At 61.5% G+C, this 20,995-nt stretch overlaps 1 protein-coding gene across 39 annotated transcripts in view; it reads left to right on the top strand.

The window, feature by feature from the left end:
• Positions 1–18,037, top strand: part of OBSCN (obscurin, cytoskeletal calmodulin and titin-interacting RhoGEF) — a 230,155-nt gene extending 212,118 nt beyond the window's left edge. For 37 of the 39 annotated variants that reach the window (XM_070792362.1, XM_070792374.1, XM_070792359.1 and 34 more), the window contains 26 exons: positions 4,640–4,852; positions 5,541–5,637; positions 5,966–6,081; positions 6,574–6,686; positions 6,843–7,011; positions 7,150–7,237; positions 7,711–7,911; positions 8,599–8,659; positions 9,099–9,176; positions 9,538–9,710; positions 9,862–9,888; positions 10,526–10,678; positions 10,764–10,809; positions 10,950–11,027; positions 11,358–13,368; positions 13,908–13,979; positions 14,298–14,408; positions 14,580–14,747; positions 15,432–15,554; positions 15,805–15,975; positions 16,203–16,287; positions 16,484–16,723; positions 16,966–17,189; positions 17,313–17,388; positions 17,527–17,676; positions 17,775–18,037. In XM_070792362.1, the coding sequence (XP_070648463.1) occupies positions 4,640–4,852; positions 5,541–5,637; positions 5,966–6,081; positions 6,574–6,686; positions 6,843–7,011; positions 7,150–7,237; positions 7,711–7,911; positions 8,599–8,659; positions 9,099–9,176; positions 9,538–9,710; positions 9,862–9,888; positions 10,526–10,678; positions 10,764–10,809; positions 10,950–11,027; positions 11,358–13,368; positions 13,908–13,979; positions 14,298–14,408; positions 14,580–14,747; positions 15,432–15,554; positions 15,805–15,975; positions 16,203–16,287; positions 16,484–16,723; positions 16,966–17,189; positions 17,313–17,388; positions 17,527–17,676; positions 17,775–17,952 (5,222 nt within the window). In that variant the 3' untranslated portion in view covers positions 17,953–18,037. Of the gene's footprint in view, positions 1–1,433; positions 3,308–4,639; positions 4,853–5,540; positions 5,638–5,965; positions 6,082–6,573; positions 6,687–6,842; positions 7,012–7,149; positions 7,238–7,710; positions 7,912–8,598; positions 8,660–9,098; positions 9,177–9,537; positions 9,711–9,861; positions 9,889–10,525; positions 10,679–10,763; positions 10,810–10,949; positions 11,028–11,357; positions 13,369–13,907; positions 13,980–14,297; positions 14,409–14,579; positions 14,748–15,431; positions 15,555–15,804; positions 15,976–16,202; positions 16,288–16,483; positions 16,724–16,965; positions 17,190–17,312; positions 17,389–17,526; positions 17,677–17,774 lie in introns of those variants that run through there. The other 2 variants (XM_070792382.1, XM_070792381.1) reach the window with 1 other exon arrangement.
• Positions 18,038–20,995: the final 2,958 nt, after the last annotated feature.

Raw genomic sequence — 20,995 nt, 5'->3', positions numbered from 1 at the left:
CTCATGGGGGCAGCAGTGAGCCGAGCAGGGGGTTGCATTTAGGAGGCGTGGACTCACTGTCCTGCCTCAGCAAATCAGGCCACTTGAGGCCAGAAGATGGGTCCTTGCCCAGGTTCCCCTGACATGTGGGCAGTCTCTGACTCAGGAACAAGCCTTGCGCCACTGAGCCTTGTGTGAAGCAGGAAGGCAGGCCTGCGGCCCTGAACAGACCACATCTCCATGCCTCGGCTTCCCCACCAGTTAAGGGGGCACAGCGTTTCCCCTGTACCAGGGGAGGGCCAGTGGAGGCAGGGTCTGTCATCGCTGTGCACCCCGAGGTGTGGCCACACAGCTCTGTGCCCATGCCCACGAGTAACGGCTCCCAGTTGGAGCTGTGGGTTAGCCAGAAGTAAAGCTGAACAAGAAAGACAGAGTCCTAGTCATTGCAGGCAGCTGGTAGCAGCACTGAGTTGTCACCACATGCATGCCAGATCCCTCTTCCTGAGCCCAAGAGGAAGAAATGCAGGTCTAGGGCCCAGGAGAGCTGTGTTCCTGGACGTGTTCCTGCTCCCTGCCTGTTACTCATTTCACCCTCAGTACCTGGCAGAGTTAGGGTGCTGGTTGGCGGAGGAGGGCCTGGGCTGACGGGGGGACTTCTGACTCTTGGCTCTGGGAAAGTCTCAAGCCCTTTTCCAAATCTGTCTGCACATGTCTGCGAGGCCCCTGGCCAGAGCCCCATGCATACTCACTCACGTGCACACGGACTTGAGTTCTCGCCCCTCATCCCCCTGCGGCCCCACCGGACCTCGTGGGCTGAGCTCACACCGCCCACGTCGGCAAGGCCGTGCCCAGAGCCAGGAGTCTTTGCCAGGCCTCATATCCCAGACCCGGAGGCCCAAAGCACGGGCTGCATGTCCCAACTCTGGCGTCCCCCTGCTCCGCAGTCCCTGACTGGCAATCTCTGAGGCACCTGCCCTCTGAGAAGCCACCCAAACCCCCACCGCCTCCTGCCATGATACAGAGCACAGAGCAAGCGTGAGACTGACAAGGAAGGCGATGTGGCTTGTCCCTCAGCTCTGTAAGGAGGGCTGGTGTCTCTAGAACGGGACAGCCACGCACAGGAAGGGATACCGGCGCATACGTTACAGACCCGCTGAGTGACACTGCACGCGCCCCCCCATGCCTCACCTCTCTCTCTGAGGTCTGCACACTGGGTCCCAAGTGTACACAGATGGCCAGATGGAACTCTGTGCTTCGGTGCTTTGGTTCTCTGGGTGGGCATCTGGGGCCTGGGCTCAGGCGCATGCGTAGGAGTTTGTCTATGCGGTTTCGCCACTTGCCTGCTTGGACACTAACCTGATCTCCCTTGCTGGCCCGCGAATGTGCTGACGGCAAGGGCACCGGGTGAGGCTGTGGGGCTCTGTGCCCATCTCCTCTCGGCCCTCTCCCCACAGAGAGGAGACCATTACCACTGTGGTGAAGAGCCCCCGTGGCCGACGCCAGTCCCCCAGCAAGTCTCCCTCCCGCTACGGTCACACCGCCAGCCTGCCCAGGCCAGGCCTGCTGGCCCCTGAGCTGCCACCCTCGCCAGAGGCCAGCAGACCCTCCAGGCCTGAGGCGGAGCCAGGCTGGCGGCCCGCCGTGCCCACTCTGTTCGTGACGGAGCCTGAGACCCACACAGCAGGCCCGCCGGGGGGCACTAGGCCCCCGCCCAAATGGGTGGAGGTTGAGGAGACCATTGAGGTCCGGGTGAAGAAGACCGGCTCAAAGGGTGCGTCTCTGGCCAGAGAGACGCCTGGCAGCTCTGAGCAGCTTCACTTCACGCTGCCTGGAAGGGTGTCTGGAAGAGACCCCAATACAAACAACTCCAATAACAAGCTGCTGACCCAGGAGCCCCCGGCCGCGGTCACCGTTGGAGAGCCCCTAATTGTCTGCGTGGAAACGGGGCCAGAGAGCCCTGAGCCGTCCCCTCCCTGGGGTGCTGAAGAGGGAGCCCTGCTGGAGGAGGGGGAGAGAGATGCCTACGAGGTGGAGGAGCCGCTGGGTGCTGATGGTCTGCAGGGCCGTGATCCCAAGATCCTCACACACCACGGCCGTGCCCTCACCCTGGCCGACCTGGAGGATTACGTGCCCCGGGAAGGGGAGACCTTTGGCTGCAGTGGCCCCAGGCCGAGTGCCGCTGATGACCCGCCCTGCGAGATCTCGGTGCTGCAAAGAGAGATCAGCGAGCCCACCGTGGGCCAGCCCGTCCTGCTGAACGTGGGGCGCCCCCCAGACTCCCGGGCCCCCCCTGGCTGCTTCGGCCGCATGCCCAGGTCCCGGGAGGCATTTCCATCGGGGCCGCAGGGCCGGGGCCCCACGGGCGTCTCCTTCTGCTTTCGGGAGGCCCAGGCCGGAGGCGCCGCGACCCAGAAGCCTTCCTTCTGCACTCAGGTTCAGCGGTCTGCGGACAGCGGCCAGAGCAGCTTCAAAACCGAGGTTTCAACCCAAACGGTCAGCTTTGGGACTGTGGGGGAGACTGTCACCCTACACATTCGCCCAGACAGGGACATGGACCCCAGCCCCTCCCAGGGCTGAGGCCAAGACCCTCAGGGACGGGATGGCTGGGGCTGAGATGAGAGACTCTTGGACCTGGGACCCCCTGACGAAGCTGCCGTGCTTGCACGGGGCAGCAGGAAGAGGAAAGCGGCGTTGGGACCCCGCCCGGCACCAGCATCAACTCACCACACATCCACCTTGGGTTTTCAATCAGGAGAGTCCCAAAGCTGGCACGCCTCGGACACGGGTGCTCTGACCTCCCCTGGCTGTCCACCAGCTCAGGACTCCAGCCTGCCCTCCCGTTCCAAACCAGGCGATTCCTACCTCACAGGATTGGTCGTCAGCTGAGGACGGTGCATGCATCCGTGATCTCAGAGGCTCCTCAAGCTGCTCTGAGAGCATGGGGCAGATTGACTCGCAGGCTGCCACTCCAGGCTCGGGGCTGCAGACACAGGGAAGGTGCTTGGGCATCCTTCCTGCTCCATTCACCAGGCAGGGGCCGCACGGGCCTTGTGTGTGCCAGCTTAGGCCCCCATCCCAGTGTCCAGGCCTGGCCCAGCCCTGGCTCTCACCCAGGCTGGGGGTCCCAGGCTCCTGCTCAGCAGGGGCTCCCCCCCCAAAACCACATCTTAGCCCTGAACACCTTTCTTGGCCTCCAGGAGGCCTGTGTGGGGCCCAGCTCTACAGGCCCTCCTAGGCCTTCTCAGCAGGTTGGACCAGGGTCTGTGCATGGGAAGCAGTCCCATCCGTCAACCCTGATGATGCTAATAAACCGGTTCCTTGCACTGCCTCTGCTTTTCTCATTTTTGCTTCTCCACCTGGTGGTTCCAGCATCTCAGGAGGGAGGGACCCTCCTGGCCCTGGAGACCAACAATGGACAGCCCAGGCCCCTTCCATTGGCAGCCGGGGTGGGCACCCAGCATCAGCCTGTGGGTGCTGGCCAGTCCCACGGATCCTGGGTGGAGGCGTGATGATTTGCCTGTCCAGCTTGCTCACATGTGGGCTCAGGGGCTGTCACAGCGTGGCTGCGGCGTCCACAGTAGTTGCCCCCAGTCTGCTGGGGGTCAAGCAGGTCATCCTGTGTCCTGTGAGCCTGAGTCCTTTGTCAGGACAGCCATGGGGGCATGATGGGTCGGGGTCCTGACAACCTCCTTGGAGTGGGGGCAGCACAGGATGGTCGCCCCAGCGCCACAGACTGCAGACAGACAGCACCCTGCCCAGTGGCCTCTTCAGCCTGGGGGGCCCAAGAATACAGCAGATCACCAGGAGGGAGGCTCTGGAGCATGGGAGCGAGCTCCATAGAGGGGGCCTTTTTGGAAATGGAGCGGTGGGTGTCCCAGAACAGCCACAGGGGGACTGGCAGTCAGGTGGAAGAGGAACTGAATTGGGGGCTGAGGGCAGGAAGCCAAGGGCCTGGAGGGTCGAAGGTTCCCTTGGGGAGTTGTGTCGGGGGCTGGGCAGGGACCAGGTGAGAGTGTGGTGGTCTGTGTTGGGCTGGGTGGGGAATGGGGGCTTCCCTGGGAGGCAGGAAGGCAGGGTCTCTCGGCTCCTGATCGGGCATCAGGCTGTGCTTAGCTTTCCTAGAACGTGGGGCTGGACCCTCCTGAGCCTGGGTGACCCAGTACCCTCAAATCCAGAGTGGGCTACAGAGCAAGGCGAGCCCCAGGATGATGGGATGGGACTGAGACCGAGGGGCCACCCAAAGTGGACGGTGGGGGTCCAGGCCCTGCTGTCCCCGTGGGAACTGACGTTCTCATGAGGGCATCTGGGAGACACCCTGGGGGTGGACCAGTCTAGCACTTGCTGGAGTGCCATCTCTGGCACAGACCCCTTCTTCTCTCAGGGGCCTCCACCTTTGGCGCTTCCTGAACCCAGCGGGTGGCTGGAGCGGGGAGGGGTGGAAAGGGTGGCCTCATCTGGGCAGTGTCCCACTCCCCTGAACCCAGCAGGTGGCAGGAGCGGGAGGGTGAGGAGGGTGGCCTCATCTGGGCAGTGTCCCCCTCCCCTGAACCCAGCGGGTGGCTGGAGCGGGAGGGTGGGCAGGGTGGCCTCATCTGGGCAGTGTCCCTCTCCCGGGCCCCGGCCCCCCTCACTCCTGTGCGTCGACCTGCCTCTCCTACAGATGCTGCCGTCCCAGCCCCAGCTGCCCCAGGGCAGGAAAGCACGTCCATCCAGAGGACACAGACGTGCCCTGAGGCTCCAGGACCTTCCACAGGGGATCACAGCAGCCCCAGCCCCAGCCCTGGGGGGCTACCTGCACTCCAGGGGGCCAGCCCGGAGCCCCCAGCTGTGGAGGCTGGGGCCGCATCCAGTGAGGCCTGGCAGCAGGTTGAAGGCAAAGTACCCCTGCTTCCGGGACCCCTGTCCCCACCCATAACCGCCCCTCCTTTCTGACCCCACTTTGGTTACTTTGGGTGCCCATCCCACGGGGGTGAACTGGCAGAGCCTGAGACCCCTAACATTCTGTTGGCTCTACATGTCGGGGGTCCTGGACAAGGCCTGCCCCTCGCTCAGCCTGTGGAACTAGTTGCCGGGATGGGCTCCGGGAGGTCCTTCCCACTCTTGGCATGTGGCCTCCTGTGGTCAGCCCTCAGCCGCCAGCTTGGAGTGCTCCTGGGGAGGTGGGGAGGAAGGGAGAGAGGAGAGAAAGGGTGTGGGAATGGGGAGACTAGGGAAGAGCAGGGAGAGGGATGGGGGGCAAGGAGGAGGAGGGGGGGACCAGGAGGAGGGGAAGAGGGGGGGACGTGGAGGGAAAGGAGGATAGGAAGGGGCAGAAGTGAGCCGTACCTGGGTGGACCAGACCCTGGGGGTGTGCTGCGGGGCCCTAGCCCCAGTCCGGGGGCAAGGTGCCCACACGCAGTTGGAGTGCTGAATCTGTTCTCGAGGACCCTGTGCACTCAGAGCCCCTGCTCTGTCTGTGCTCCTATCTGCTGGGCCTCAGGCTGATGCAGCGGCCTGTCCTGGGGAGTTGTCCCCAGCCCTGTCCTGGGCTCCATCTCACCGGGCCCCTTGCCTCCCACCAGGCGAGCCTCCGAAGGCACCTCAGCCTCTCTCCCATGAGGGCCTCAAGCAGACGGCTCAGGCACGCACTGAGGTCCTGGAACGCACAGTGCCCATTCGGTAACCTCCCAAGCTGGCTGGGGGGTGAGGGGACGTGCTGGGGGCAGGCTGGGGCGTGGGAGAAGGAGAGCAAGGGGTGGGATCACAGCAGCCTGCACTCTCCTTACCAGCCCCACCCTTAAGCTCAGGGCAGGGGGAGGCCACCTGGGGCAAGGAAAGCGGGGGAGCTCCCTTCTTCACCTAGGACTGGGGCCTCGGGCTGTATGTCCCCTCCCAAAGAGTCTGCTGCAGCCCCCTGAGTAGGCGGGGAGCAAGAACCCAATCGCGGCCTCCCACACCCCAAGAGTGGAAGGGTGAGGCAGACAGCTAATTCCACTCCATGCCCCAGGATGGAGGGCGCTGCCTGGCCAGGAGCAGGTGAGCTCTGGGACGTCCACAGCCACGTGTTCACGGAGACCACACACAGGACATACGTGTACCAGACCAGCGACACGCCTGCTGCAAGTAGGTGGGGGCCTGGCGGGTCACACGTGTGCCTTCCATGCCCCAGGCTAAGGAGGGATTTCCGGGGCGGGGCCGGCACAGCCACCTGGCACACCCCAGCCTTACTGTGGCCAGGGCCCCGGCTGCCTCTCTCCCTGCGTGCCCTCAGAAGGCAGCAGTGACCAGGACGTCAGGGCCCTTTACCCCACGCAGAGTTGGCATGTTCTTGTGCCCACAGAGAGCTGAGGCTGAAGCAGCAAAGACAGGGGGTGCATTTCTGGACCATCAGGGGTGGGATCCCTTCCCTTGGAGGCAGCTGGGCTCTTTCACCCTGGAGTATGTCTCAGGGCCTTCCTGCCCAGCTCGGGCAGCAAGACACACGTGGCGTTGCTGCCATTCCACCCAGGTCTGGGTGTCTGTGCATGGAGGCCAGGCATGAGAAGATTTCAGCGCAGAGTAGGCTGTGGCGAGCACAGCCTGGCTTCTGCCCACCGGCTCCTTCCCCCACCCCAGGCCCCCCGTCCATGCAGGTCACCATCGAGGACGTGCAGGCCCAGAGGGGCAGTACGGCACAGTTCCAGGCTGTCATCGAGGGCAACCCACAGCCCACAGTGATCTGGTACAAGGTAGGGGCAGGCCTGGGTGAGGGCCTGCCTGCGGGAGGGGCAGTGTGTGGTGCCCCCGCTGGCCTGGGCACAGGGCTCACGGAAGGTCAGGCTGGGCCGTGGCACTGGGGTCCCCCAGGGTGTATTGATGGCCTCCCCGCGCTCCCGTGTCTCCAGGACGGCACCCAGCTGGGAGCTGACCCCCGGCTCAGCCAGCAGCAGGAAGGGACCACCTACTCCCTGGTGCTTAGGGACGTGACCCAGCACGATGCGGGCGTCTACACCTGCCTGGCCCACAACCCTGGCGGCCAGGTGCTGTGCAAGGCAGAACTGCTGATCCACGGGGGTGAGTGGGGGACCCCTTCCATGCTGGTGTGGGGGTCCCCTGAGCTCTCACAGGTTCAGGCACAGGAATCTGCTCCAGCAGATACTGTGAAGTTGGGGGACAGAGGCGCTGGGTGATCATCTTTACTCATTCTTACAGCTTCCCCTTCTCTGGCTACACGGGACAGTGAGCACAGCTCTAGGAGGAAACTGCACTCCTTTTATGAGGTCCTGGAGGAAATTGGAAGGTACCGCCTCCATCCCAGCCCCAGGAGCCTCCTCCGCTGGAGCCCCACCTCCTAAGACCCTCAGCCTCAGCCTCCCAGAGTTCCTATGTGCAAGTTTCCGACCAGGAGCCCCCAGCCCTCCCGCCCATTGCACCCCTACCATCCCCCGCTTAGAGCTCGCTGAACTCCCTCAACCCAGAGCCCTGCCCCCACCGAAGACCTGCTTCTCCAGCCCTCACCCTCTGGAGCCCCTGCCTCCTGCAAACCCCCATGTACAGAGTACCTGCTGGCCTTGCCAACTTGGCCTCCTCCAGTGCCCACTCCCACAGCTCCTGCTCTCCTGGCACCTCTCCTCTCAGGAAACCGCCTCCCCCAGGAACCCCGCCCCCAAGCTCTGCCCCCCAGGGGCCCCGCCCCCAAGCTTCTGTCCCCCAGGAACCCCGCCCCCAAGCTTCTGCCTCCAGGGCCCCCAGCACGCTGTCCCCTCCCCCCAGGGGTGTGTTCGGCTTCGTGAAGAGGGTGCAGCACAAGGGCAACCAGATGGCCTGTGCTGCCAAGTTCATTCCACTGCGGAGCAGGACGCGTGCCCAGGCTTATCGGGAGCGGGACATCCTAGCAGGCCTGAGCCACCCGCTGGTCACCGCACTGCTGGACCAGTTTGAGACGCGGAAGACCCTGATCCTCATCCTGGAGCTGTATCCCACCTCACTCTGAGGGTGTCAGGTGGTGGGGCGGGAGGTGGGGGGGAGTGCCCCCGGCAGACAGTGGTCTGCAGGGCTGGGTGGAGTCTGCGGTGCTGATGGTCCCAGGCCCAACTGCCTGATGGGGGCAGCCCGTGCCGCTGGCATTGCGATGCTTCCGGACTATCTGCACGACCCCGGCCCCTCCACCCCCACTTACTGCCACTGCACATAGCTCCCAGCTCCCAGTCCCTTGGGTAAGGAATTTAGGCAGGGCTTCATCCAAAAGTCTGTCTCCTCCTGCTCCCCCATTGGCCTCCAGCAGGAAACTTGGGCTTCTTACCTGACTTTGGCATGCCCCAGGCACTGATGCGTCTTTGCATGCCAACACACGCTCCAGGGAGGGGCACACGCCCCACCCGACCCATCCTGGGTCCTGTATGCCTACCACACCCCCACACCCCGTCAGCATCCCCTGCAGGAGTCGGGGTCGGGGGGGAGGTGGCATGCCACTCCCACTCTGCTGCCTCCCACTGTCCTCTGTCCCTCTACTTGGGGGGCTTTGTCCCTCCCATCCTCCTCAACTGCAAGCACCAGCCTCCCCAGCATAGCCCCCACCCCCACCTGGAGATAAGACTGCCCCCAGGCGGCGCGAGGCTTCGAGGGTTCCAGAGCCTAGAGCTTTCCTTGACGGACTCCCAGGTGTTCGTCGGAAGAGCTGCTAGACCGCCTGTTCAAGAAGAGTGTGGTGACCGAGGCCGAGGTGACTGCTGCCCGGCTGCCCACCCGGGCGCAGGGCTGCGCGTGGGCCTGGCCAGGCCTCCTGTCCCTCAGACTAGCTTCCCAACAGAGCACTCCCCCTCAGAGACCCTCACGGGCTGCTTCAGCTCCTGTCGGCTGGCCGGGTCTCCCTGCTTCTCCACCCCCGACGGCACTGACCGAGCCACCCAGCCCTTGCCTGCTCCCCTGGCCCCTTCCCGCTTTGCTCAAGCTGCTCCACACACCCAAACCCATCCACCTGGGTGCCCAGAGGAATCTCCCAGCTACAGGGCTCCCTGGGGCTTTGCGTGGAACCTGTCCTGCAGGAGCCCCCCAACCCCCAGGCTCAGATCTGGAAGGAAGTGGAGGTCCTGTTGGTGGGAGCAGGCAGGGAGGTGAGGAGAGGGGTTCTGGAGGCTGGCTGAGCACCAGCTCTGCCACAGGTCAAGATCTACATCCAGCAGCTGGTGGAGGGGCTGCAGTACCTGCACGGTCAAGGCATCCTTCACCTGGACATAAAGGTACGTGGCTCCCTGCTGCCCCGAGCCCAGGGAGGAGCTGCTGGAAGCCTGGGGCCTAGGGCTGAGGGCGAGAAGGCCCAACACTCCCAGTTCCCTCTGAGGGCTTCCTCATCTCTGGGGACAGGGAGCTCACCGCCTTATAGCAGCCCCTTCACCTTCAGGTGGGGGGCAGCTCTGATGGAGCAGAAGCTATCCCCAAGGGCGCCAAAACCTGCTCCCGGGGCTGCCTGTGGCCTCATGCTGGCCTCACCCTCCTGCGGGGGCAGCCCCTCAGAGACCCCTGAGTGTCCTCCCCAGGCCTGGGAGCCCTGGGGGTTCCTTCCTCAAGGTGTGCTCAGCCACTCCCGACTCTGCCTGACAGCCCCCCAACATCCTGATGGTGCATCCTGCTCGGGAAGACATTAAAATCTGTGATTTTGGCTTTGCCCAAAAAATCACCCCGGGAGAGCCACAGTACAGCAAGTACGGCTCCCCTGAGTTTGTGGCCCCCGAGATCATCGAACAGACCCCCGTGAACGAGGCTTCCGACATCTGGTGAGTGGGTGGGTGGGGGTGGGTGAGGGTAGGGGTGGGGGTGGGGTGGGTGAGGGTAGGGGTTGGGGGGGGTGGGCCCGCCCGCCCTCTGCCTCCTCCTTCTCATCGGACCAGGTCTGGAGAGACTCACGGCTGTGATTTTGTTCTGCAGGGCCATGGGGGTCATCACCTACCTCAGGTGAGCAGACCCCTGCTCCTGTCAGCTCTCTCTTCTAAAACCAGCCCAGACCCCTCCTCAGCAGGCCAACGGGAAGCTGTTGAATCGCTGACTGCTCCTTAGCTCAGAGACGCAAGACCCAGGGGGCAGCTATGTTGGGAACATGCCGTCAGCCAGTTCTGATATGGGGTTTCTGCCAAGCACTGCTCACTCACACCCTGTCACAGAGGACCTCTGCTAGGTCATGGGGCAGAGCACGGAGCTCTTCCCCTAAAGGGTCCCAGCTGTTGCTGCCCCGAGGGCATCAGTGGTGTAGACTGAGCCTGGATTCACTGTCTCAGGCTAAGTCCCGGTGCCCACTCAAGATGACGCTTGATCCCTTATCCCAGGCCAAGACTGGATCCTCACCCCAGCCTAAGACCAGATACCCACTCCAGGCTTAGCCTGGATCCCAGCTCCAAGCTAGATCTCTGAGCAAATCTGAGACGCATGCTGGGATTCTCAGGGCTGAAGGCGAGAGGTGTCAGGAGGCATCTCCAGTCAGGGCTGGGGGCCCCCAGTCACTACATCCCCATGAGACCCCTGTCCTGGCAACCTGCCTCCCATGGGCCCAGAAATTCAGGTCACAGCTGAAGGCTAGCCATGTTTCTGCTTCCAGCCTGACCTGTTCATCCCCATTTGCTGGAGAGAGTGACCGAGCAACCCTTCTGAATGTCCTGGAAGGGCGGGTGTCCTGGAGTAACCCCATGGCCACCCACCTCAGTGAGGACGCCCAGGACTTTATCAAGGCTGCTCTGCAGAAGGCTGTGGGGTGAGTATATACATCTGAGGTCCTGCGCCTGCCTCAGTGACCAGCTGACCTCTTGGCCTGACCTGGACCTTCCTCCCCCACCCAGGGCTCGGCCCAGTGCTGCCAAGTGCCTCGCCCACCCCTGGTTCCGGGTAAGTAGGCTGAACATGGGCTGGCCTGGCTCAGAGGGAGGGAGAGTGAGGCCAAGAGGAGTGGGGGCCTGCCTGGGCTGCAGGGTGCCCCGGGGGCTCCCCCCACCCGCAACGTGGCTCTCTCACCTGGGCGCCCCCAGAAGTCTGTGCCCGCGGAGGAGGCCCACTTCATCAACACCAAGCAGCTGAAGTTCCTCCTGGCCCGCAGTCGCTGGCAGGTGGGCTGCACTGCCTCATGGAGGGGTGAGGGGCTGGGTGCAGAAGCGGCCGGAGGCCAGAGAGGGAAATGAGGCCCAGAGGGCTGGCTCTGTGTCCCTTCTGGGTCTGCAGAGCAAGGGAGTGGGGCCGGGCACCCTTCATTTCAAGTCTTTGCTCCCTGAGCCAGCGGGGTGAGGCGGGGCAGCATGCAACATTTCTGCCAAGGTGGGGACAAGATGACAGAACCCTGGGGACCATGTGTTTTAAGGCCCACTGTTTCCTGAGATCCCCTCTGGCCTGGGAAGGCAGCGGGTCCCCTGCTGACAGGCCCCTGTCCTCCACGCCCCCAGCGCTCCCTGATGAGCTACAAGTCCATCCTGGTGATGCGTTCCATCCCAGAGCTGCTCCAGGGCCCGCCCGATAGCCCATCCCTCGGGATTGCCCGGCATCTGCGTGGCGACGCCAGCGCCTCCTCCAGCAGCTCCTCCTCCTCCGACAACGAGTTGGCCCCGTTCGCCCGGGCCAAGTCGCTGCCATCCTCCCCGGTGACCCACTCCCCACTGCTGCACCCCCGGGGCTTCCTGAGGCCTTCGGCCAGCCTGCCTGAGGAGGCCGAGGCCTGTCCACCTGCTGCAGCCTCGGCTCTGCCTGCATCGCTGCAGGGCGAGGAGCCAGCAGCGGCCCTGGGTTGTGTGCCCCGGCAGAGCATCATCCGGAGCCTATTCTACCAGCAGGTGGGCGAAGGCCCAGAGCTCGGGGGCCCGTCCACAGGGGGCAGGCGGCACCCTGCCCGCCGGCGGCACCTTCTCAAGGGTGGCTACTTCTCGGGCGTCCTGCCGGGACTTCGAGAGCCACTGCTGGAGCACCGGGCACTGGAGGAGGCGGCTGCCATGGAAGAGCAGGCTGCCCAGCAGGCCACAGCAGCCTCCTTGGAGACGGCCGTGCAGATGCCCAGAGCAAGCACCCAGGAGGCCTCTGGCTCCAGCCACTCCCGGGACCGTGACCCACCAAACACTGCCAGTTCCTCCACCAAGGCCTGCAGCAAGGGGCAGTGTCCCGCTCCGGCTCCCCTGAGTCCTCAGGATGCCCAAGGAGAGGGCACGCCTGGAGGAGGTGCACGTGCCAGGGAGAAGGAGCATCCAGAGGGGACCCCGCGGGGGCTGAGACTGCCCTCCGCCAGTAGTGATGGGTGCTCCATTCAGCCACAGGAGTCGTCCCAGGACCGCTGTGGAGGGCAGGCTGCCCCTTTCTCTAAGCCCCAGTGGGTCCCGGCCCCCCAGGATACTGTCCCCCCTGCGTCCTTGGCACCACAACCTTCTGGCTCCTTCCCTTCAGGGCCCTGCACAGAGGCCCTCTTGTCATCCCCTAGCCCTTCCTTCCCAGGAAAGCCACAGGCGTGTCTGCCCCCTGCCCAAGCGAGCCCCCAGGTAGACTCTCAGAGCGGGCTGAAGGCCGTCCCTCTCACCAAGAGGCCTGGATCACCCAGACCCCCAGAGCCAGCCTCCCAGATGGGCACGGAGCCTAGCCCCTCCCTGGATGCTGAAGGCCTGGTCCAGGAGACAGAGGACCTGTCCCCGTCGTCACCCAGCCTACAGCGGCCTCAGGAGCAGGCGACCACACGGAAGTTCTCCCTGGGGTGCCGTGGGGGCTACGCAGGGGTGGCGGGCTACGGTACCTTTGCCTTTGGGGGGGACGCCGGTGGCATGCTGGGGCAGGGCCCCATGTGGGCCAAGATGACCTGGGCCGTCTCTCAGTCCTCAGAGGAGCAGGATGAGGCAGCGACCGAGAGCCCACCGCCCCAGGCCAGCACAGCGCCTGCACCCGAGGGCGACGGAACCCTCCGGAGGGCCTCCCAGGAGCTGAGCTCGTGGGAAGACATCGGTGGGAGCTCTCAGGTGTCGCTCGTACAGATCCAGGACCTGTCCAGGGACCCAGAAGCAGCAGACACCGTGTCCCTGGACATCTCAGAGGTGGATCCTGCCTACCTCAATCTGTCTGATCTGTATGACATCAAGTATCTCCCATTTGAGTTCATGATCTTTAGGAAGATCCCCAAGCCGGTGGAGCCAGAGCGTCCATCCTCCCCTGAGTCTGAGGCTGGGGAGGAGCTGGCTGAGCTCCCAGAGGCTGCGTGGCCCTCGCCAGCCAGCCTGGAGATCACAGAGGAGCCAGAGGACATGGAGGCCCTGCTCGGGAAAGCTGCCGGCGGCAGGAAGCGCAAGTGGTCACCCCCTTCGGGCAGTCTCTTCCACTTCCCTGGAAGGCACTCACTTCTGGAGGAGCCCACAGAGCTGGGGCTACGCCAGAGGGTGAAGGCCTCGGTAGCCCACATCTCCCGCCTCCTGAGGGGCAGGCCTGAAGGTTACTACCCCTACCCTACCCTGGAACTGGGCACATCCATGTTTCCCGCTCTGCACTGTGGGGCTCCTTGGCCAAAAGGATAGCTCCAGAGCTCTCCTGGGTGATGCAGGAAGCCCCCCATCCTATGCTCCTTCCCTGACCCGGTGCTGCCCACACCTCCCAGGACACATTGGCTTGTTTCTGAGGTCACCTTTGCGGCCTCCAGTCCCTCCCCATGTGCATCTGAAGCCCAGCGGTAATGCAGCTGCAGTTACACCCCCACGGAGATAGGAACTGGCCCGGCCCTCCTTGATCCTGATCCCAGAGCCCTCAGCTGGCCCGGTGGCCCCTGAGCTGCTGGCCTAGCTGCCTGCAGTGGCTGACACATGGGGTAGGGAGGGGTGGTGCCCTCTGCCGTGGATTTAGCTCATCGCCAATAAGACCCCCTGGGACTGGGCTTTTCTGCCACATGGGGATCCCCAGAGCCTTCCCCTCATGCTCCCAGAGAAGCCAGGCCCCCAGAGTATGACCTCCCTCTCGTGGCCACTTCCTTACTGCAGGTCTGGAGAAGGAGAGTCCTCCCCGGAAGAAGGCAGGCCTTGCTTCCTTCCGCCTGAAGAGCAAGGACCGAGGTGGGTACACTGCCCAGAGGCGAGGCCCCTCACTGCAGCCCAAGGGACCTGACTGTGGGGAAGGGGAACCCTGTCAAGACCAGTGCAGGGTGGCGAGGGGGAGCTCACATCCACAGGGGCTCAAGTGCACACGGGGGGACTCTGGTGCCCCTGCAGTCAGGAGCCGGCAGTCCTGGAAGCCTTCCTGGAGGAGGCGCTGGTGTTGGAGATGAGCCGGGTGGGGATGGGGCTCATCTCCTGTATCCCTGCAGTGGGGGTCGGGCCTTGCTCTCAGGCCTAAGGCCACCTCTGAAGGCTCACGTCCCCTCCGTTCCCCAGCACCGTCGTTCCTAAGGGAGCTCTCGGATGAGACGGTGGTTCTGGGCCAGTCTGTGACTCTGGCCTGCCAGGTGGTGGCCCAACCAGCTGCACAGGCCACCTGGAGTAAAGGTAAAGAGGTCTCCTGAGGCTGAGGGCCAGGGAGGCAGGGTACTCCTTCCGGGCATTCCTCTCACTGTATAGACGGAAACTGAGGTTCAAGAGGGTGTGGGTCCTGGGCGTGACCCCTAGGCAGGGCACCTGCTGGGAGCTTATCTTGAGGCTCACTCTCTGCTGCTGCAGATGGGGCTCTTCTTGAGAGCAGCAGCCGCCTCCTCATCTCCTCTACGCTCAAGAACTTCCAGCTTTTGACCATCCTGGTGGTGACTGCTGAGGACCTCGGCATGTACACGTGCAGTGTGAGCAATGCGCTGGGGACGGCGGCCACTACGGCCATCCTCCGGAAGGCAGGTGGGTCGGCCGTGAAGGGCCCAGGTAACGTGAGGCTCAGCGCCCGGGCACCCACAGCCTGCCCCTACCAGGGTCTGGAGGCATTGGGAGGGGACGTGGGAGAGGGTGACACAGCTGGCCAGGCTCCCTCCCTGACCCCTCTTTGGGGGCTCTCCTCCTTGCATTCCCACAGTACCTCCCTGTCTCTCCAGTAGTGCAGGAGGCGGTGACTTCCCTTTTTGTATCTCTATTACAGTCCAACCATGCTCTCAGAACACAGCACCAGGGTGTGTTTCTGGGAGACCCAAAGCAGAGGCTGCGAGCCTAGCTTTCAGACCTCTGACCTGATCCCCAGCCCCTACCTGCCCTGCACCACAGTCTGGCAAAGCAGAGGCCCCCCTGACTAGAGCCTAGGGTTGGTGGGGGGCTGTGAGCAGGGGCCATTCCATGGGGCTCCTGGGTGGGCACTAGTGGGAGGGGAGCCTGGTGGGGTTGGGCAGGGCAGACACCTCCCAAGGCCCCTCATAGGAGAGGCACTGGGCTCTTCCTACCAGTCAGCCTTGGAGAGGACCCCGAGAGAACTGGACCAGGGGCGGGTGGGCCTGATAGTAGGGTGAGGAGGATGAGGCAGGCTGGCTGGGGCTCAGAGCTTCCATGGAGAGGTCCTGCAGGCCCACCCCGGACTGCTGACTGTGGGCCCTGCAGAGCGCCCCTCTTCCTCGCCACGGCCGGACATTGGGGAGGTACATGCGGACGGGGTGCTGCTGGTCTGGAAGCCTGTGGAGTCATACGGCCCTGTGACGTACATTGTGCAGTGCAGCCTGGAAGGTATGGGGCCACTCCCGAACCCGCCCCTCCTGTGGGAGGTGTGGGGCCGCTCCTGAATCCATAGCTCCTGGGGGAGGTGTGGGGCCGCTCCTGAACCCGCCCCTGCTGGGGGGTCCCAGAGTCACTGTGGGTGGGGGCAGGGGGCTGGGGATGCGCCTGGCCGCTCTCTGCCCCTGTCGGGCCTCTCCACCCTGACAGGGAGTGGGCGGCCGTGGCTGGGCTGCCTCTCACTCGCTCCCGTGTGGTCCAGGCGGCAGCTGGAGCACGCTGGCCTCGGACGTCTTTGACTGCTGCTACCTCACAGGAAAGCTTTCTCGGGGTGGGGCGTACACCTTCCGGACGGCCTGCGTCAGCAAGGCGGGCATGGGCCCCTACAGCAGCCCCTCGGAGCAGGTCCTCCTGGGAGGGCCCAGCCGCCTGGGTGAGCCCCTGGGCAGGCCTGTGTGGGAATGCACTTGCCACCTCCACCAGTCACACACTCACTTGAGGTGGTTCGTTCTGCCCACTAGGCCCCCCACCCACAACAGCCTGAGGAATGAGAGGGCAGAGTGTTGGGGGTTCAAAGAGGGCCTTCCTGTCAGGTTGGGAAGGGGTGATGGGAGAAGAGACTGGGGGAGATGGCGGTGCAGGGTTGCCCTCTTCCTACAGCCTCTGAAGAGGAGAGTGGTGCCACGGGGCCGGCCCGGCCCCTGCCCAGCATGCAGACCTTCGCCTTCCAGACGCAGATGAGAAGGTGCAGGGCCTCCACCCCGCTGGCTCTTCGCGCTCTCACCCCAACCCCGTGCTTTCGCCCCTCTGATCACTTGCGTCCACATTGCCTCAGCGTCTGCCACCCTCTCCCCGACCTCCCTGCTGGGCTTGCTTCTCCAGACTGGGGGGGAGGGCGGGGTCTGGCCTGAGCCACCAGCCTGGCCTGCGCTCCTCCCCAGGGGCCGCTTCAGCGTGGTGCGGCAGTGCCGGGAGAAGGCCAGTGGGCGCATGCTGGCTGCCAAGATCGTGCCCTACCACCCCGCGGACAGGGCTGCTGTGCTGCGGGAGTACGAGGCCCTCAAGAGCCTGCGCCACCCACACCTGGCGCAGCTGCAGGCTGCCTACCTCAGCCCCAGGCACCTGGTCCTCATCTTGGAGCTGTGCTCCGGGCCTGAGCTTCTCCCCTGTCTGGCCGAGAGGTGAGGGCCACCCTGGCCTGGATTCCAGGCTCAGGACCTGGCTGGAGCACTGTGGTCTGCCTCCTCACCCACCTCCTTGCCCCGCCTCCGCCCGTCAGCCCACCAGAGTCACTCAGTAGATCTGGGACCTCCTTCCTAAGCCCACAGGGAAGGCTGGTGCTTCCTGATTGCCCTGGGGCTGGCTGTGGACAGAGCCTGGGTGCCCCTCCCCATGTGCCCCCTAACTGGCCCTCTGCCCCCAGGGCCTCCTACTCGGAATCAGAGGTGAAGGACTATCTGTGGCAGATACTAAGCGCCACCCAGTACCTGCATGCCCAGGGTATCCTGCATCTAGACCTCAGGTCGGAGAACATGATTGTCACAGAGTATAACCTGCTCAAGGTCATCGACTTCGGAAACGCCCAGAGTTTGGCCCAGGAGAGGGTCCTGCCCTCAGAGAGATTCAAGGACTACATGGAGACCATGGGTGCGCAGGGCGCAGACACCAGGCCTGATCTGGGGGAGGGGTGTGCCGGGAGCAAGCCCCAGTCCTGTCCCCCTGCCTCGTCTACCGCAAACAGCCCGTGACCCCCACCTGTGCCGTCCCCAGCTCCGGAGCTCCTGGAGGGCCAGGGCGCTGTCGCGCAGACTGACATCTGGGCCATAGGTGTTACAGCCTTCATCATGTGAGTCTCCACGTGTGCTCTGCGGGGTGGGCGGGCAGGAAGGAAGGGCGGGCCTGGAGTCTGTTGGTGGTGACCCCAGGTCTCTGTGACTCCCGTCCATTGAGGGTAACGTCAGTCACGTGACCACCACGCACACAGGTTGAGCGCTGAGTACCCGGTGAACGGTGAGGGAACGCGAGACACGCAGAAGGGCCTGCGCAAGGGGCTCATCCAGCTGAGCCGCTGCTATGCCGGGCTGTCTGGGGGCGCTGTGGCCTTCCTCCGAAGCACACTGTGTGTGCACCCCTGGTAAGCAGCTCCACAGCTCTGCCTGGCCCATGCCCCTGTGCGCTAACCTGCCCGTCGCGGGGGGAGCGCGGTAAACGCTGCCCTTCCGTGTGCTCCAGGGTCCGGCCGTGTGCATCCAGCTGCCTGCAGAGCCCGTGGCTGACGGAGGAGGGCCCAGCCAGCTCCCAGCCCGCGGCGGTGACCTTCCCGACCACTGGTCTGCGCGTCTTTGTGCGAGAGCGCGAAAAGAGGCGGGCACTGCTGTACAAGAAACACAACCTGGCCCAAGTGCGCTGAACCCCTGGCCCTTCAGGGCCCCGCCTCCCGGTCTTTCAGGACTCCCTGCGTATGCACGCACACGTCAATAAAAAGCAGCACTCGATGAAGTGTCCTCTGTTTCATTGTTTTGTGTTGCGGAGAGGGTGAGGGCCCTGCCACCTTTCTGGTGTTTGGGGGAGAGCAGGGCTGTCCTGGGCTATGTGCCTGCAAAGGCAGCATTAGAACCAGAGCGCTCTGAGCCAGTGCGGTGTGCAGGCAGCTCCATACTCTCACGGGTGGGTGTGTTTTTTTTTCTGTGTCAGTGTTGCTTCAGACATGGACACACGCCCAGGTAATTTGCAGAGAAATGACTGTGGGCAGGTATCCAGGATTCCAGCTTGTTCTACCACAGCATCGTTCCTGGCAGTGTGGGGGTGAGGGGCTCAGGCTGGAGCAGGTGGATAGCAGACACTGCCCTCTTTTCTCAGCAAGTCTCATGGAACGGGCAACCGAGACAGGCTGGCGAATCCAGCCCTCCTCGCTTTCCCCGTCTCCAGAGAACGGTGTCTGCACACTGGACATCCACCACTTAGCTCTTACTTGGACCCAAGAGCCCTCATCGAAAAACCAAACATTTCCAAAAGTGAACTGACACCTCCCCACCCCCACCCAGCCACTAACTTTCCCTTCCCCCTGCTGTGTGAGCTGCCACCTGGCTCCTGGGCACTGACACCTTACGTTGCCACATCAGCTGCTCCCCCCACCCCACCCCCTCACTGGCTCACTTGGCAAGGCGGGAAGGGAGCCAAGGTGGGCACAGGCCCTGCGCTTTCTTGGACTGGCAGGGTTCTGCTGTGACCAGAGAGGCTTCACCATCGTGCTCCTGCCTTACCCCCGGCGTGGCCCTGAACTGGCCCGTCAGCAGCTGCATACCACTCTCCTGTCGTGTGGAGTGGTACCACTGCTGGAAGAATCCTCTGTGCTCTACCTATTATCCCTCCCTCTCTTAACTCCTGAAAACCGCTGAAAGGATTTTTATTTTATTTTTTTACTATCTCCATAGTTTTGCCTTATCCAGAATGTCATATAGTTGGAATGATATGGTATATAGACTTTTCAGATTGACTTTTTCACTTAGTAATTATTTCATTGTCTTCCATGTAGTTTTGTGGCTTGATGGAAAATGTTTCTTCAACTTTACTTTTGTAGTAATAAAAACTAATCATTTTAAGTATTTTAAGAGTATAGTTCAGTAGTTATAGATTTGTACTATTTACAACCATCACCACCACTCATCCCCAGAAGTCTCTTCATCTCGTAAAACTGAGTTTATAACCATTAAACACCAACTCCTCAGTCTGCCCTCTCCTCAGTCCCTGCACCTGCCATTCTACTTTCTATATCTATGAATTTGACTAATCTTTGTTGTTTAGTCACTTAAGTCATGTCTGACTCTTTTATGACCCCATGGACTGTAACCCTGCCAGGCTTCTTTATCCATGGGATTTCCCAGGCAGGAATACTGGAGTGGGTTGCTGTCTCCTTCTCCGGGGTATCTTCCTGACCCAGGGATTGAACTTGCATCTCCTGCACCAATCCACTTGGGAAGGCCCATGACTATTCTCTGGAGAAGGAAATGGCAGCCCACTCCAGTACTATTGCCTGGAAAATCCCATGGACAGAGGAGCCTGGTAGGCTACAGTCCATTGGGTCGCAAAGAGTCGCACACGACTGAGCGAGATAAGTGGAGTCATACATTATTTGTCCTTCTGTAACTGGCTTAGTCACTTAGCATGATGTCCTCAAGATCCATCCATGTTATAGCATATTGCAGAATTTCTTTCCTTATAAAGGTTGAATAATATTCCACTGCATGCACATATCACATTTCACTTATCTATTCATCAATGTACACTTCAGCTGCTTCCATCTTTCAGCTAGTGTGGATATTGCTGCTATGAACATGGGTGTCCTTCCTCTTCCAGACCTTGCTTTCAATCTTATTGATTACATATCCAGAAGAAGAATTTCTGGGTCATATGGCTATTACATTTTTAATTTTTTGAGGAAATTCCCTTGATTTTCTACATGGGCTGTACCATTTTACCTTCTTTCAAACACCACAGAATTTTTCAGCTTCTTTACATCCTCATCAACATCTGTTGTTTTCTGTTTTTTGTTTGTTGTGTTTTTTGTTTTCGACAGTAAGTCATTCTAATGGGTATTAGGTGGTATCTCATAGCTTTGATTTGCATTTCCCTAGTGATCAGTAATGGAGAAGGCAATGGCACCCCACTCCAGTACTCTTGCCTGGAAAATCCCATGGATGGAGAAGTCTGGTGGGCTGCAGTCCATGGGGTTGCTGAGAGTCAGACACGACTGAGCGACTTCACTTTCACTTTTCACTTTCATGCATTGGAGGAGGAAATGGCAACCCACTCCAGTGTTCTTGCCTGGAGAATCCCAGGGACGGCGGAACCTGGTGGGCTGCCGTCTATGGGATCACACAGAGTCGGACACGACTGAAGGGACTTCGCAGCAGCAGTGATCAGTAATATTGAGAACCTTTTCATGAATTTGCTGGCTGTTTAAATATCTTCTTTGGAGAAATGTCTATGCAAGATTTTTGCCCACGTTTGAATCACGTGGTTTGTATTGCTGTTGAGTTTTAGGAATTTTTAATATATTTTGGCTATTAATTCTTTAGATATGTGATTTGCAAATATTCTCTTCCTTCTGTGAGTTGCCAGTTTACTTTGTTGATATTGCCATTTGGTGCACAAGTCTTTAAGCTTTCTCCTAAAGTCCAGTTTGTCTCTATCATCTTTTGTTGCTTACACTTTTTGTACCATATGCAATAAATCATTACCAAGTTCAATGACAGAAGATTTTACCCTAAATATTTTCTCCTAAGAGATTAATAGTTTCAAATTTTATCCGTAGTTCTTGGGTCCATTTTGAGTTAATTTTTGTTTATGGTATTAGCTAAGGGTCCTACTTCATTCTTTTCCATGAGGATATCCAGTTTTCCCAGCATTATTGTTGAAAAGACTGTTCTTTCCCCATTGAACAGTTTTGGCAC

The sequence above is a fragment of the Bos indicus genome, chromosome 7 (assembly GCF_029378745.1).
Source record: "Bos indicus isolate NIAB-ARS_2022 breed Sahiwal x Tharparkar chromosome 7, NIAB-ARS_B.indTharparkar_mat_pri_1.0, whole genome shotgun sequence".
Lineage (NCBI taxonomy): Eukaryota > Metazoa > Chordata > Mammalia > Artiodactyla > Bovidae > Bos > Bos indicus.
This window is presented reverse-complemented; position numbering and strand designations above follow the sequence as displayed.